General features: G+C 39.4%; 1 protein-coding gene and 1 long non-coding RNA gene across 3 annotated transcripts in view; both read right to left on the minus strand.

Annotated features, from left to right (window-relative positions):
• The window catches only part of LOC113934749, a 48,948-nt gene extending 33,876 nt beyond the window's left edge, over nucleotides 1-15,072 (minus strand). Inside the window, exon 1 of one of the 2 annotated variants that reach the window (XR_003523784.2) lies at nucleotides 15,015-15,072. This is a non-coding gene — a long non-coding RNA (uncharacterized LOC113934749). Of the gene's footprint in view, nucleotides 1-11,742; nucleotides 11,853-15,014 lie in introns of those variants that run through there. The other variant, XR_004819541.1, reaches the window with a different exon arrangement.
• A 413-nt stretch (nucleotides 15,073-15,485) lies between these two features.
• Nucleotides 15,486-16,592, minus strand: LOC113934135 (endogenous retrovirus group K member 13-1 Env polyprotein-like). The gene has a single exon (XM_027614665.1). The coding sequence runs from the start codon at nucleotides 16,590-16,592 to the stop codon at nucleotides 15,486-15,488; it is 1,107 nt and encodes a 368-aa protein (XP_027470466.1).
• Between the last annotated feature and the right edge of the window lie 355 nt (nucleotides 16,593-16,947).

Raw genomic sequence — 16,947 nt, forward strand, 5'->3', positions numbered from 1 at the left:
CATTAGTACGATGTCGGACGTAGAGTTCAGAAACATGACTTTAAAGATACTAGCTGGGCTTGAAAAAACTGTGGAAGTTATTAGAGAAACGCTTTCTGGAGAAATAAAAGAACTAAAATCTAACCAAGTCGAAATCAAAAAGGCTATTCATGAAGTGCAATCAAAAATGGGCGCACTAACTGCTAGGATAAATGAGACAGAAGAGAGAATCAGTGATATAGAAGCCCAAATGATGGAAAATGAAGAGGCTGAGAAAAAGAGAGAGAAACAACTACAGGATCACGAGGGCAGAATTCGAGAGATAAGCGATATGATAAGACGAAACAACATTAGAATAATTGGGATCCCAGAAGAAGAAGAAAGAGAGAGGGGCGGAAGGTGTATTGGAGCAAACTATAGCAGAGAACTTCACTAATGTGGGGAAGGAAACAGGCATCAAAATCCTGGAGGCACAGAGAACCCCTCTCAAATCAGTAAAAATAGGTCAACACCCCGACATCTAATAGTAAAACTTACGAGTCTCAGAGACAAAGAGAAAATCCTGAAAGCAGCTCGGGAGAAGAGATATGTAACCTACAATGGTAGAAATATTAGATTGGCAACAGACCTAGCCACAGAGACCTGGCAGGCCAGAAAGGACTGGCATGATATCTTCAGAGCACGAAACGAGAAAAATATACAGCCAAGAATACTATATCCAGCTAGACTCTCATTGAAAATTGAAGGACAGATAAAAAGCTTCCAGGACAAACAAAAACTAAAGGAATTTGCAAACATGAAACCAGCCCTACAAGAAATATTGAAAGGGGTCCTATAAGGAAAAAGAGATCCTAAAAGCAGCATAGATCAGAAAGGAACACAGACAATAGACAGTAACAGTCACCGTACAGGCAATACAATGGCACTAAATTTATATCTTTCAATAGTTACCCTGAATGTAAATGGGCTCAAGGCCCCAAACAAAAGACACAGGCTATCAGATTGGATTAAAAAACAAGATCCATCAATATGCTGTCTGCAAGAGACTCATTTTAGACCCAAAGACACCCCCACATTGAAAGTGAGGGGGTGGAAAACCATTTACCATGCTAACGGACACCAAAAGAAAGCTGGGGTGGCAATCCTTATATCAGACAAATTAGATTTTAAACCAAAGACTGTAATAAGAGATGAGGAAGGATACTATATCCTACCTAAACGGTCTATCCAACAAGAAGATCTAACAATTGTAAATATCTATGCCCCGAACGTGGGAGCAGCCAATTATATAAGACAATTAATAACAAAAGCAAAGAAACACATTGACAACAATACAATAATAGTGGGGGACTTTAACACCCCCCTGACTGAAATGGACAGATCATCTAAGCAAAAGATCAACAAGGAAATAAAGACTTTAAATGACACACTTCACCAAATGGACTTCACAGATATATTCAGAACATTCCATCCCAAAGCAATGGAATACACATTCTTCTCTAGTGCTCATGGAACATTCTCCAGAATTGATCACATCCTAGGTCACAAATCAGGTCTCAACCAGTACCAAAAGATTGGGATTATTCCGTGCATATTTTCAGACCACAATGCTTTGAAACTAGAACTCAATCACAAGAGGAAAGTCAGAAAGAACTCAAATACATGGAGGCTAAAGAGCATCCTACTAAAGAATGAATGGGTCAACCAGGAAATTAACGAAGAATTAAAAAAATTCATGGAAACCAAAGAAAATGAAAACACAACTGTTCAAAATCTTGGGGATACAGCAAAGGCAGACCTGAGAGGAAAGTATATAGCAATACAAGCCTTTCTCAAGAAACAAGAAAGGTCTCAAATTGACAACATAAAGGAGTTACAGAAAAAAGGAGTTAGAGAAAAAAACAGCAAATAAAGCCTAAACCCAGCAGGTGAAGAGAAATAATAAAGATCAGAGCAGAAATCAATGAAATAGAAACCAAAAGAACAGTAGAACAGATCAACGAAACTAGGAGCTGGTTCTCTGAAAGAATTAACAAGATTGAGAAACCCCTGGCCAGACTAATAAAAAAGAAAAATGATCCAAATCAACACAATTATGAATGAAAGAGGAGAGATCACAACCAACACCAAAGAAATACAATCAATTATAAGAACATATTATGAGCAACTCTATGCCAGCAAATTAGATAACCTGGAAGAAACGGGTGCATTCCTAGAGATGTATCAACTACCAAAATAGAACCAGGAAGAAATAGAAAATCTGAACAGACCTATAACCACTAAGGAAATTGAAGCAGTCATCAAAAATCTCCCAAGAAACAAAAGCCCAGGGCCAGATGGCTTCCCAGAGGAATTCTATCAGACATTTAAAGAAGAATTAATACCTATTCTCCTGAAACTGTTCCAAAAAATAGAAATGGAAGGAAAACTTCCAAACTCATTTTATGAGGCCAGCATTACCTTGATCCCAAAACCAGACAAAGACCCCATCAAAAAGGAGAATTACAGACCAATATCCTTGATGAACATGGATGCAAAAATTCTCACCAAAATACTAGTCAATAGGATCCAACAGTCCATTAAAAGGATTATTCACCACGACCAAGCGGGATTTATCCCTGGGCTGCAAGTTTGGGTCAACATCCGCAAATCATTCAACGTGATACAATACATTAACAAAAGAAAGAACAAGAATCATATGATCCCCTCAATAGATACAGAAAAAGCATTTGACAAAGTACAGCATCCTTTCTTGATCAAAACTCTTCAGAGTATAGGGATAGAGGGTACATACCTCAATATCATAAAAGCCATCTATGAAAAACCTACAGCGAATATCATTCTCAATGGGGAAAAGCTGAGAGCTTTCCCCTAAGGTCAGGAACGCAGCAGGGATGTCCACTCTCACCACTGCTAGTCAGCATAGTATTAGAAGTCCTAGCCACCACAATCAGACAATAAAAAGAAATCAAAGGCATCCAAATCGGCAAAGAGGAAGTCAAACTCTCTTTGCAGATGATATGATACTGTATGTGGAAAACCCAAAAGACTCCACCCCAAAACTGCTAGAACTCATATAGGAATTCAGTCAAGTAGCAGGATATAAAATCAATGCACAGAAATCAGTGGCATTCCTATACACCAACAACAAGACAGAAGAGAGACAGATCAAGGAGTCGATCCCATTTACAATTGCACCCAAAACCGTAAGATACCTAGGAATAAATTTAACCAAAGAGGCAAAGGATCTGTACTCAGAAAACTATAAAATACTCATGAAAGAAATTGAAGAAGACACAAAGAAATGGAAAAACGTTGCATGCTCATGGATTGGAAGAACAAACATTGTGAAGATGTCAATGTTACCTAGAACAATCTACACATTCAATGCAATCCCCATCAAAATACCATCCACTTTTTTCAAAGAAATGGAACAAATAATCCTAAAATTTGTATGGAACCAGAAGAGACCCCGAATAGCCAGTGGAATATTGAAAAAGAAAAGCAAAGCCGGTGGCATCACAATTCTGGACTTCCAGCTCTATTACAAAGCTATCATCATCAAGACAGTATGGTACTAGCACAATAACAGACACATCGATCAATGGAACAGCATTGAGAGCCCAGAAATGGACCCTCAACTCTATGGTCAACTCATCTTTGACAAAGCAGGAAAGAATGTCCAATGGCAAAAAGACAGTCTCTTCAACAAATGGTGTTGGGAAAATTGGACAGCCACATGCAGAAGAATGAAACTGGACCATTTCGTTACACCACACACAAAAATAGACTCCAAATGGTTGAAAGACCTAAACGTGAGACAGGAGTCCATCAAAATCCTAAAGGAGAACACAGGCAGCAACCTCTTCGACCTCAGCCACAGCAACTTCTTCCTAGAAACATCGCCAAAGGCAAGGGAAGCAAGGGCAAAAATGAACTATTGGGATTTCATCAAGATAAAAAGCTTTTGCACAGCAAAAGAAACAGTCCACAAAACCAAAAGACAACCGACAGAATGGGAGAAAATAATTGCAAATGACATAGCAGATAAAGGGCTTGTATCCAAAATCTATAAAGAACTTATCAAGCTCAACACCCAAAGAACATATAATCCAATCAAGAAATGGGCAGAAGACATGAACAGACATTTTTCCAAAGAAGACATCCAAGTGGCCACAGACACATGAAAAAGTGCTCAACATCACTCAGCATCAGGGAAATCCAAATCAAAACCTCAATGAGATACCACCTCACACCAGTCAGAATGGCTAAAATTAACAAGTCAGGAAATGACAGATGTTGGCGGGCATGTGGAGATAGGGAACCCTCCTACACTGTCGATGGGAATGCAAGCTGGTGCAACTCCTCTGGAAAACAGTATGGAGGTTCCTGAAACAGTTGAAAATAGAGGTACCATACGATCCAGCAATTGCACTACTGGGTATTTGCCCCAAAGATACAAATGTAGGGATCCGAAGGGGTACGTGCACCCCAATGTTTATAGCAACAATGTCCACAATAGCCAAACTGTGAAAAGAGCCAAGATGTCTATCGACAGATGAATGGATTAAGAAGAGGTGGTATTTATACACAATGGAATATTATGCAGCCATCAAAAGGAATGAGATCTTGCCATTTACAATGACGTGGATGGAACTAGAGGGTGTTATGCTGAGTGAAATAAGTCAATCAGAGAAAGACAGGTATCATATGACCTCATTAATATGAGGAATTCTTAATCTCAGAAAACTAACTGAGTGTTGCTGGAGGGGTGGGGGGTGCAAGGGATTGGGTCGCTGGGTGATAGACATTGGGGAGGGTATGTGCTATGGTGGGCGCTGTGAATTGTAGAAGACTGATGAATCACAGCTCTGTACTTCTGAAACAAATAATGCAATATATGTTAAGAAAAAAAAAAAGAAGAAGATAGCAAGAGGGGACAAGGGGAGTAAGTCGGAGGAGGAGACGAACCATGAGAGATGATGGACTCTGAAAAACAAACTGAGGGTTCTAGAGGGGACTGGGGTGGGGGGATGGGTTAGCCTGGTGATGGGTATTAAAGAGGGCACATTCTGCGTGGAGCACTGGGTGTTATGGACAAACAATGAATCATGGAACACTACCTCAAAAACTAATGATGTAATGTATGGTGATTAACATATCAATAAAAAAATTATTAAAAAAAAAGAAACCAGAAACACAGGTCAGATCAACGAAACTAGAAGTTGGTTCTTTGAAAGAATTAATAAGATCGATAAACCACTGGCCAGACTTATCCAAAAGAAGAGAGAACGGACCCAAATGAACAAAATTATGAATGAAAGGGGAAAGATCATGACTAACCCCAAGGAAATAGAAAGAATTATTAGAAATTATCAACAACTATATGCCAATAAACTGAGCAATCTGGATGAAATGGAGGCCTTCCTGGAAACCTATAAGCTGCCAAGACTGAAACAGGAAGAAATTGACAACCTGAATAGGCCAATAACCAGTTACGAGATTGAAGCAGTGATCAAAAACTTCCCAAAAAAAAACAAGAGTCCAGGGCCTGATGGATTCCCTGGGGAATTCTACCAAACATTCAAAGAAGAAATAATACCTGTTCTAATGAAGCTGTTTCAAAAAGTAGAAACAGAGGGAAAACATCCAAACTCATTCTATGAGGCCAGCATTACCTTAATCCCCAAACCAGACAAAGACCCCATCAAAAAGGAGAATTTCAAACTGATATCCCTCATTAACATGGATTCCAAAATCCTCAACAAAATCCTAGCTAATAGGATCCAACAATACATTAAAGGGATCATCCACCACGACCAACTGGGATTTATCGCCGGGATGCAAGGGTGGTTCAACATTCACAAAGCAATCAATGTGATAGAACACATTAATAAAACCAGGGAGAAGAACAATATGGTCCTCTTAATTGAGGCAGAAAAAGCACTTGACAAAATACAACATGCTTTCCTGATTAAAACTCTTCAGAGTACAGGGATAGAGTCCATAAAATCCATCTATGAAAAACCCTCAGCAAATATCATCCTCAGTGGGGAAAAGCTGAGAGCCTTTCCCTTAAGATCAGGAACACGTCAAGGATGCCCACTCTCGCCACTACTGTTCAACATAGTACTAGAAGTCCTAGCAACAGCAATCAGACAACAAAAAGAAATAAAAGGTATTCAAATTGACAAAGAAGTCAAACTCTCTCTTTTCGCAGACGACATGATACTTTATGTGGAAAACCCAAAAGACTCCACCCCCAAATTATTAGAACTCATACAGCAATTCAGTAATGTGGCAGGATGCAAAATCAATGCACAGAAATCAGTTGCTTTCTTATACACTAACAACGCAACTGTAGAAAGAGAAATTAGAAAAACGATTCCATTTACAATAGCACCAAAAACCATAAGATACCCCAGAATAAACCTAGCCAAAGAGGTAAAGGACTATACTCTAGGAACTACAAAACACTCATGAAAGAAACTGAAGAAGACACTAAAAGATGGAAAAATTTTCCATGCTCATGGATCGGAAGAATAAACATTGTTAAAATGTCTATGCTACCCAGAGCAATCTATACCTTCAATGCCATCCCGATCAAAATTCCAATGACATTTTTCAAAGTGCTGAAACAAAGAATCCTAAAATTTGTATGGAATCAGAAAAGACCCTGAATCGCCAAGGAAATGTTGAAAAAGAAAACCAAAGCTGGGGGCACAATGACTGACTTCCAGCTATATTACAAAGCTGTGATCACCAAGACAGCATGGTACTGGCACAAAAACAGACATATAGACCCATGGAACAGAATAGAGAGCCCAGATATGGACCCTCAAATCTATGACTAAATAATCTTCGACAAAGCAGGAAAAAAATGCAATGGAAAAAAGACAGTCTCTTCAATAAATGGTGCTGGGAAAATTGGACAGCCACATGCAGAAGAATGAAACTCGACCATTCTCTAACACCATTCACAAAGATAAACTCAAGGTGGATGAAAGACCTCAATGTGAGACAGGAATCCATCAAAATCCTAGAGGAGAACATAAGGCAGTAACCTCTTTGACATCGTCCACAGCAACTTCTTTCAAGATACATCTCCAAAAGCTAGTGAAACAAAAGCAAAAATGAACTTTTGGGACTTCATCAAAATAAAAAGCTTCTGAAGAGCAAAGGAAACAGTCAACAAAACAAAGAGGCAACCCATAGAATGGGAGAAGATATTTGTAAATGACACTACAGATAAAGGGCCGGTATCCAAGATCTATAAAGAACTTCTCAAACTCAACACCCAAAAAACAAATAATCAAGTCAAAAAATGGGCAGAAGTTATGAAAAGACACTTCTCTGAAGAAGACATACAAATGGCTAACAGACACATGAAAAAAATGTTCATCATCATTAGCCATCAGGGAAATTCAAATCAAAACCACATGAGATACCACCTTACACCAGTTAGAATGGCAAAAATGGACAGGGAAAGAAACAACAAATGTTGGAGAGGTTGTGGAGAAAGGGGAAACCTCTTACACTGTTGGTGGGAATGCAAGTTGGTACAGCCACTTTGGAAAACAGTGTGGAGGTTCCTCAAAAAGTTAAAAATAGAGCTACCCTATGACCCAGCAATTGCACTCCTGGGTATTTACCCCAAAGACACAGATGTAGTGAAAAGAAGGGCCATATGCACCCCAATGTTCATAGCAGCAATGTCCGCAATAGCCCAACTGTGGAAAGAGCCGAGATGCCCTTCAACAGACAAACGGGTAAAGAAGATGTGGTCCATATGTACAATGGAATATTACTCAGCCATCAGAAAGGATGAATACCCAACTTTTACATCCACATGGTTGGGACTGGAGGAGATGATGCTAAGTGAAATAAGTCAAGCAGAGAAAGTCAATTATCATATGGTTTCACTTACTTGTGGAACATAAGGAATAGCAGGGAGGACATTAGGAGAAGGAAGGGAAAAATGAGGAGGGGGGATTGGAGGGGGAGATGAACCACGAAAGACTTGGACTCTGAGAAACAGGGTTTTAGAGAGGAGCAGGGAGGGGGGATTGCTTAGCCCGGTGATGGGTATTAAGGAGGGCACGTACTGCATGGAGCACTGGGTGTTATAAGAAAACAATGGATTGTGGATCACCACATCAAAAACTAATGATGTATTGTATGGTGACTAATATAATAAAATTTAAAAAAAAAGAAAAAAATGATGTCTTAGTCCTTAAAAAAAAAAAAGGTGAAAGCAAAACATAGATAAGTAGCTACAATACAAAGAAATAGTGTTGACTTAGGAGGGGAGACAATTCTGTAAGAGTTAGAGGAACTAAGAATTTTGTTGGTTGGGGAAGAGCAAATGTTTATAGAACTGCTGGCTGTATCTCCTTTGTAATTACTTTAAGTGGTTTTGGAAACTCTTATCCTATGTAGCTCCCTACTTTCTAGTATTCTTCTCCACAAATTCCAGTCTCCTTAGACATTCTCTGTCTTTTCACTTCAGTAAGACCATCATGTTTGCTTGACTTACTCTTCCCTTAACCAGACTGAAAGGTGGGTGATCATAGGTCTCACTCCAATTGTAACCTATAGTTGTTTAGGAGATAAAATGGGTAATTTAATAAAGCTTGTTTCTTTGGCTAGTGAGATTCCAGCTAGAGATCTTGAGCTTTTATTAACTGCCTAGGATAGAGTATGAGACAAGATAAACGAATTAAAGAAGAAATTGATTTTAAAAAGACAAGGAAAAAAAAGAAATTGATTAATCTTTAAGAAAACTCTAGAGCAAATATAAGGAATAAGAGTAGAATGTGGTAAAAGGGTTTAGAAATGAAATAAATAATGAGGTGAAAATGGAGTAAAGGGCACAGGTTATAATATTAATTAGAGTAGTTAAGGAAAGCCTATCTGAGAAGGTGAGAATCAGGAAAAGCTTGAAGATGGTTAGAGAGAGCACCAAGCACCTATTTGGGGAAAAGTAGCTGCAGAAGACTGGACCAGTGTCACTAGGGCAAGCATAGGCCTGGAATGTTAGAGGAACATCAAGAGTTCGGTAAACAAGGCATAAAGTAGAAGAAGGGGAGTCTATAGATAGTGAGGGCAGGCTATCTAGTTCGTTCTAGGCTATGAAAAGATTCTGGCTTTACCGTGAATGAAATGAAGAGCCATTCAATGTGGTGTTTTGATCAGATTTGAGTGACACATGCTAAATTAGCTTTTAAAGTATTCATTCTGGTTGCTTCATGTATGGACAGTAGACAGCAGAATTCAAAATAAATAGGGGGCCAAGGTCAAAAACAAGAAGCCATGTAGAAGGCTATTGCAAACATTTACAAAATGGTAGATCCGAACTGCTGGTAGGAGTACAGGTAGTGAAAATTCAGATTATGAATATATTTTAAAAGTAAAGTAACCATAATTTACTAAAGGTGTGGATGAGGAGTACAAGAGGAAGAGAAGAATCAAGAATGACTGCAGGTATTATAACCTGACAACAAGAAGAATAGGATAGTCTTTGAGGTGGAGAACACTGTGGATGGAGCATATTAGGGTTGGGAGGGAAAAGGAAATAGGCGCTCAGCTTAGGAAATGTTAAGTTTGAGATGACTAATAGAATTTCAGGTGGGTGTTCAATATATGACAATCCAGAATACTGATTATCTATTGAGCATTTAGCCACTAGATTAACCAATGCTTTTGTTTAGGGACCAGGACATGTTTATATTTCATTTTCCCTGGTACCTAGCACAGAGTAGAATATACTAGCATATCCAATGCTTCTCATCCTAATTATTCATTGTATTTCTAGAGTATTCTAACAAATGACTGTTCAGTTTTAAACAAGGTAAAAATCATTTTTTAAGTGTCTATAAGATACAATGTGAAAAAAATAAAGACAAGAGGTGCCTGGGTGGCTCAGCTGGTTAAGGATCTGTCTGCCTTTGACTCAGGTCATGATCCCAGGGTCTGGGATCAAGCCCCGCATGGGGCTCTCTGCTCAGCGAGGAGCCTGCTTCTCCCTCTCCCTCTGCCTGTCGCTCCGCCTGCTTGTGCTCTCTGTCAAATAAATAAGTAAAATCTTTAAAAAATTAAAGACAAAACAGTCTTAAAGCATAAAATACCCAAGAAAATATACAGCAGGAGGTTTCTATTAGTGAACATGCTCTGCTGAGCTGTGTGGGCTTTGTTTTACTGAGTCAGTACAAATCTATATAACAGTACTAAAACACACATCTTTGGGAGGTTTCTATTTTATAAAGTATCTTGTCCATCCTTTGTTGTTTTAAATATAGCTCTGTAACCATGCCACAGAAGTTTTTCTTTTGGAATACACAGAAATCTACAGAAAATACATCATCGAAGCACATTTCATGTGAAGGCTAAGGAAGTAGATAAAGCATTAATTCTATGTAAATCTCTTTAGCGCTTTTATTTCTTTGCATGGCTCATAGTAAGGACATTACAATCATGAATGGTAAAGGAGTATCCATGCCATCTATGAACAAGGAATTAGGATGGTTGTGTGGGGTGAATATTAACATTTTAAAATATGAGTCTTAACATGTGTATCAAAATCCTCCCTCTTCTTACTAGGATTTTTGTCTAACAGAGAAATTCATTCGCAATATACTGTACTCTCCCAATTATACTGTCTTGTGGCCATCTTAAATGTCCTGAGGCAAAAATACAACTCTTCCTTTTAAAAAATCCATTTAATCCATTAGTGTTTATTAAAAATATTATTTTGTCACACTAAGTATCATTACTGTAATTTTCCTTAATAATGTAGTTTTTAAATCAATTACCTATTATGCTGCCTTATCAGATAATTGCATCTCTGTTTTTGTAGGCAGATTATGTATATCAAAGTGATTATCAGAGGCATTTGGAAGATGGTGGTGGAGGAGGAGGACCCCAGGCTCACCTCATTCCATGAAGACAACTATCAAATCATCCTAAATACCCCAGAAATTGACCTGAACACTGGCAGAACATACTCCACAACTAAATGTGGAGAAAAGACCATAGCGAAGAAGGTAGAAGGTGTGGAGATATGGTTTAGAAGAGAAACAAATCATGGCTGCTGTGGTGGGGAGGGAGTTGTGGTCACAGAGAAGGGCAAGAGACAGACTAGCACAGGGGAGCCCACATGGGGATGATGAACCCCATAGCAATTGGATTATAAAGTGATAAGTGTGAAATTTCCTGAATTCTTGCAACCAGCTGGGCTTAACCTGTAGTTCTAAAGGTCAGTGGGCTTGGCTCAGTTACAGCCCAAATGGCATTGGGCAACTCCTGGAGAGAAGGACAAACAGCCTGTGGACATAAAGTGGAAACAGTGATCTGAAGGACACCTGGGGTACATAAAGTGGAAGTTATTTGCTCATTTTTGAGCCCTGTCCCAGAGGCAGCATTCACAGAGAGACCCCTCTGGGAACAAAGGAGCTGGTAGGCACCATTTCTCTCCCCTATCTTTCAGCGTAAGGACAGAGCCACCTGTCAGAAACAGCCCCTACACTCACTACCTAACTTGCTTATACCAAGACCTGCACCCCCAAAGCTCCAATGGATCTGCCCTTCCCAGTAACCCTTGCTTCAGTCCCAGCAAGGCAGGCCTATCCCCCAGAAGACCAAGATAAACCCCAGCCCACACCCCATCTCCTGACCTGAAAGTTTTTTGCAGGGCCTCAGTTACAGTGGCATAAGCTATAGGTCTCATTTCATAAGCAGACCAGAGCACACCTAGTTAAAACTCACCATATTCAAGCCAGGGATCAAACACTGCCCACGACAGACGGAGAGCCTCTGCAGACCACTGGCCTCAAGGATAAAGCGACCAGGAAACAAGAGCAGAGCCCATGAAGCACACATCAGCAACACTCCCTGAAGTGACAGGACTAGGGAATAGGGGACACTACACAGCTGGGCATTACAGAATCTCTTCTTTATAAGGTCATTACCCTCAAGAATAGGAGACATAGCAGACTTTCCTAACACAGAGAAACAGGCACAGAGATAGACAAAATGAGAAGACAAAGAAGTTTGTCCCAAATGAAAGAACAGGACAAGGCCACAGCCAGAGATCTAAGTGAAACAGATATAAGTAATAGGCCTGATGGAGTATTTAAAGTAATGATCATAAGGATACTCACTGGACTTAAGAAAAGAATGGACATCAGTGAGATCCTTAACACAGAGATAAAAAAGAATCAATCAGAGATGAAGAGTGCAATAAACAAGATTAGAACCAGGCTTCATGAAAGGCGCCTGGGTGACTCAGTTGGTTAAGCGATTGCCTTAGGCTCAGGTCAGGATCCCGGGGTCCTGGCACTGAGTCCCATGTTGGGCTCCCCCTACTCTGCGGGGAGCCTGCTTCTCCCTCTGCCTCATGCTCCCCCTGCTTATGCTCTCTCTCGCTGTCGAATAAATAAATAAAATCTTAAAAAAAAAAAGAACCAGCCTTGTTGCAATTTACAGCAGGCTGAAAGAAGCAGAGAAATGAATTAATGACCTAGAAGACAGAGTAATAGAAAGTAATCAAGATTAACAAGAAAGAAAAAAGAATTATGGAAAATGAGAACAGACTTAGGGAACTCAGTAACTCAATCAAACATAATAACATTTGCATTTAGGACTCCCAGAAGAAGAGAGAGAAAAGGGCAAAACATTTATTTTAATAGATAATAGCTGAAAACTTCCCTCATCTGTGGAAGGAAACATTTATCCAGATCCAGGAGGCACAGAGAACCCCCCAAAAAATCAACAAAAGCAGATCCACACCAAGACATATTGTAATTAAAATGGCAAAATACAGTGATAAAGAAAACATTTTAAAAGCAGCAAGACATAAGAAGACAGTTACATTCAAGTAAAACCCCATAAGGCTATCAGGGGATTTTTCAGCAGACTTTCCAAGGAACTGGCATAAAATATTCAAAGTGCTGAATGGGAAAAATCTGTAACTAAGAATATTCAACCCAGCAAGGCTATCATTCAGAATAGAAACATAGCTTCCCAGAGAAAGAAAAACTAAGGGAGTTCATAACCACTAAATCAGCCCTGCAAGAAATATTAAAGGGGACTCTTTGAGTGGAAAGAAAGACCAAAAGTAACAGTATGAATGTAGGAAACACAAAAGCAGTAAAAATGAATATTTTTGTAAAATATCAGTCAAGAAACACACAAAATAAAAGGTTGTAAAACAGGACACCATATACCTAAAATGTGGGGAGGAGAGGAGAAAAGAATGAGTTCAAACTTAAATGACCATCAATTTTTTTTAAAGATTTTATTTATTTATTTGAGAGAGAGAGAATGAGAGACAGAGAGCATGGGAGGGAAGAGGGTCAGAGGGAGAAGCAGATACCTGCTGAGCAGGGAGCCCGACGTGGGACTCGATCCCGGGACTCCAGGATCATGACCTGAGCCGAAGGCAGTCGCTTAACCAACTGAGCCACCGAGGGGCCCAAATGACCATCAACTTAATATAGACTGCTATATGCAGAAGAGGTTATATACAAACATCATGGCACTCACAAATAAAAAACTAATAATAAATGTGCAAAAAATGAAGAAAAAGAAATCCAAATATATCAGTAAAATAAACCAGCAAACCATGAAAGAGAGACAGCGAAGAAAGGATCAGAGAAAATCTTCAGAAATAACCAAAACAGGTAATAAAATGGCAATAAATATCAATAATTACTTTGAATGCAAATGGACTGAACAGTCCAATCAAAAGACACAGGATGACTGAGTGGATAAAAAATAAAAGACCCATCTGTATGCTGCCTACAAGAGACTAATTTTAGACCTAAAGACAACTGCTGATTGAAAGTGAGGGGATGGAAAAACACATTTATCATGCAAATGGATATCAAAAGAAAGAGTAGCAATACTTATATTAGACAAAATAGAATTTAAAGACTGTAACAAGAGACAAAGGACACTATATGATCATAAGGAACAAGACAAGGATGTCCACCCTCATCACCTTTTTTTAAAGATTTTATTTATTTATTTATTTATTTATTTATTTATCAAAGAGAGATCACAAGCAGGGGGAGTGGTAGGCTGAAGGAGAAGCAGACTCCCTGCTGAGCAGGGAGCCCGATGCGGGACTCAATCCCAGGACCCCTGGATCATGACCCAAGCCAAAGGGTCATGGGTCTGAGCCACCCAGGCATCCCATCCACTCTCACCACTTTTATTCAATGTAGTCCTAGAAGTCCTAGCTACCCCAATCAGACAACAGAAAAAAATAAAAGCATCCAAATCTGCAAAGAAGTAAAACTTTCACTATTTGCCGATGACATGATACTACAGAAAATCCAAGAAGCCCCACCAAAAAAGTGCCAGAACTGATTCAGTAAAGTCAGGATACAAAATCAACGTACAAAAAATGTGTTCCATTTTTGTATACCAATAATGAAGCAGCAGAGAATTTAAGAAAATCCCACTTAAAATTGCACCAAAAATAGTAAGACACGAAGGAATAAAACAAAGAGGTACAAGGTGTGTACTCTGAAAACTATAAAACACAAATGAAAGAAATTGAAAACATAAAGAAATGGAAAAGACATTCCATGCTCATGTATTTGAAGAATATGTATCATTAAAATTCCCCTACTCCCAAAGCAATCTACACATTCAATGCAATCCATATCAAAATAATAGCAGCAGTTTTCACAGAACTAAAACAAACAAACCTAAAATTTGTATAGAACCAAAAAAGGCTTCAAGTAACTTAAACATTCTAGAAAGAGAAACAAAGTTGGAGACATCACAGTTCAGGACTTCAAGTTATATTACAAAGCTGTAGAAATCAAAACAGTATAGTACCAGCACAAAAACAGATTCATAGATCAATAGAACAGAATAGAAAACCCAGAAATAAACCCACAATTACATGGTCAATTAATCTTCAACAAAGCAGGAAAGAATATCCAATTAGAGAAAGAGTCTCTTCAACACATGGTGTTGTGAACTCTGGACAGCTACATGCAGAAGAATGAAACTGGACCACTTACTTGCAGCATACATGAAAATAAATTCAAAATGGATTAGATGTCAACGTCTAGTGCGTTGGGGTCCCTGGGTAAGGGCTGCGAAAGAACCAGGACACAGGGGATGCAGAGCAAAGGCAGCACTTGCAACTGCATGCTGTCGTTTATTTTCCACACAGCTATATACTCGCAGCAATCAGATAAACATAACAATGTGTACTTTCAGTACATTATGGGATTAAACTAACATCCTTGAAGAAAGATACACTAAAGAATTCTCTCAGCCACCCTTCCTCTGGAGACAGCATGTTCTTGTCCTAAGAAGGAATACCTCTAATCTAGGCAAGAGCCACTTCCTGCTGATCCAGGCATTTAGAACTTGCAACATGAGATAAGGGGAAGAGAACATTTTCTCCTCCTAGCCCAGGCCTGCCTGGCTGTCCTTAACCTCACTGCAGTTCTCAAATGACCCTGGGTTGCAAGGGGCCTACAAGCCTATACCATTTCAATTCCCTCCTTTTTCTTTTGTTTTAATAAAATTGCCTTCCAGAGGGTGGCCATAGAATTCTGTGATGGCTTTAAATAGCAAAAATGTAACAGCATGAAGCATAAGATAATAACCAGTAGAACGAACCCCATTCCTCCTGCAGTGTGCCCCAAACTCTGAATAATACCTTTAGGATCCAGTCCCTCAAGTTGTTTAAGGAATAAATCGGCCAACGTGGCAGCATCTTCAGTCTCAAATGGTCTACCAAACATTTCCTGAATATTTGTATGTAAATTATTAATCATGTCAGTCGCTGACGAGTTACCTTCTAAGTATCTTTGGATGATGCTCCAATCATGCTGTGACTCATTGTATCTTAAATTGGTAACACAAAAGGTTGTGGAATTCCAATCGCAATGCAGCCAAATTTGCCTCTCTAGCGTCAAGACCTTCTTTCCTAACCAACTCACAGTCTGTCTCAGGACATCTATTTGTGTTTGTAAGCGAGTATCAATCATAGTTTGTGAAAGCCAAAGATCTCGAGAGTCACAGTGCCAATTTTCCACAAAGTGTTTAGTTTGTAAAGATGTATGTAATGCAATACCTGACACCGCGGCTAACGTGGTAACTGTGATTAGACTTAAAATAATGGCCACCACAATGCCAACAAGACGTTTTGTGCGTTTCAGCATCTTTTTGAAAAATTCTAAAACTAAGGCGTCTACGGGATTTTGCGCCCACGGTCGTTGTAAATTTACCGGAAGCCAAATATGAGAACGTTGTTGCAAAATCATAAAAGGATATTCTGGCTTAAATTCTATAGAACTATTAACACAAGAGTATAGTCGACATTTGGCACAGTTAATTCCATTATCAAAGCTAAAATTCCCTATCAGAAACAAATATGGTAAAGGCACACATGCAGTCACATTCATTTCTTTAAACATGGTGAAGTTATAAGTTGATGCAGAATTTGCTGTGCCAGAAAAAGCTCCATTGTACATTCGAACAGTCTTAAGCGCAGCTGCAATTTTCCATAAGTGCGTTTGAATATGATCAGGAAATTTCTGATGTGATATACGAGGGTCTGCGATGCCGCCATCTCCCCAGGCCATCAATTGATGATTCACCACTGACTCATTCCATTGGCTCCGCGGTGGCATCCAGATTTAGGTGTGCCATGGCTTGTAACGGAAGCTCATCCTGGTCCGGATTCCCCATCCGTCGTCTGGCGGGATACGGTGCAGTGCGAATTGGTCCTCGTCCGGATCCATCTCGCGGGGAGCCAGGAACAGGTCCGTCCATCCTCTGTGGAGACATAAGCATAACTCTTCCCTCTATAAAGTAATAGCCCTGGTTGCCATTCTGCATCTGCAGCCGGTTTAAACCATATTTTTTCATTTAACGGAGGAGGAGCCGCCTCTCCTTCTATGAAATGCTTTTCAGCTCGGAAAAGAATATCTCCCTGCG

This window comes from Zalophus californianus, chromosome 13, assembly GCF_009762305.2.
Source record: "Zalophus californianus isolate mZalCal1 chromosome 13, mZalCal1.pri.v2, whole genome shotgun sequence".
Lineage (NCBI taxonomy): Eukaryota > Metazoa > Chordata > Mammalia > Carnivora > Otariidae > Zalophus > Zalophus californianus.

Coding starts and splice junctions, on each gene's coding strand:
- LOC113934135 (XM_027614665.1), bottom strand. CDS start 16,592: ATGGCCTGGGGAGATGGCGGCATCGCAGACCCTCGTATATCACATCAG.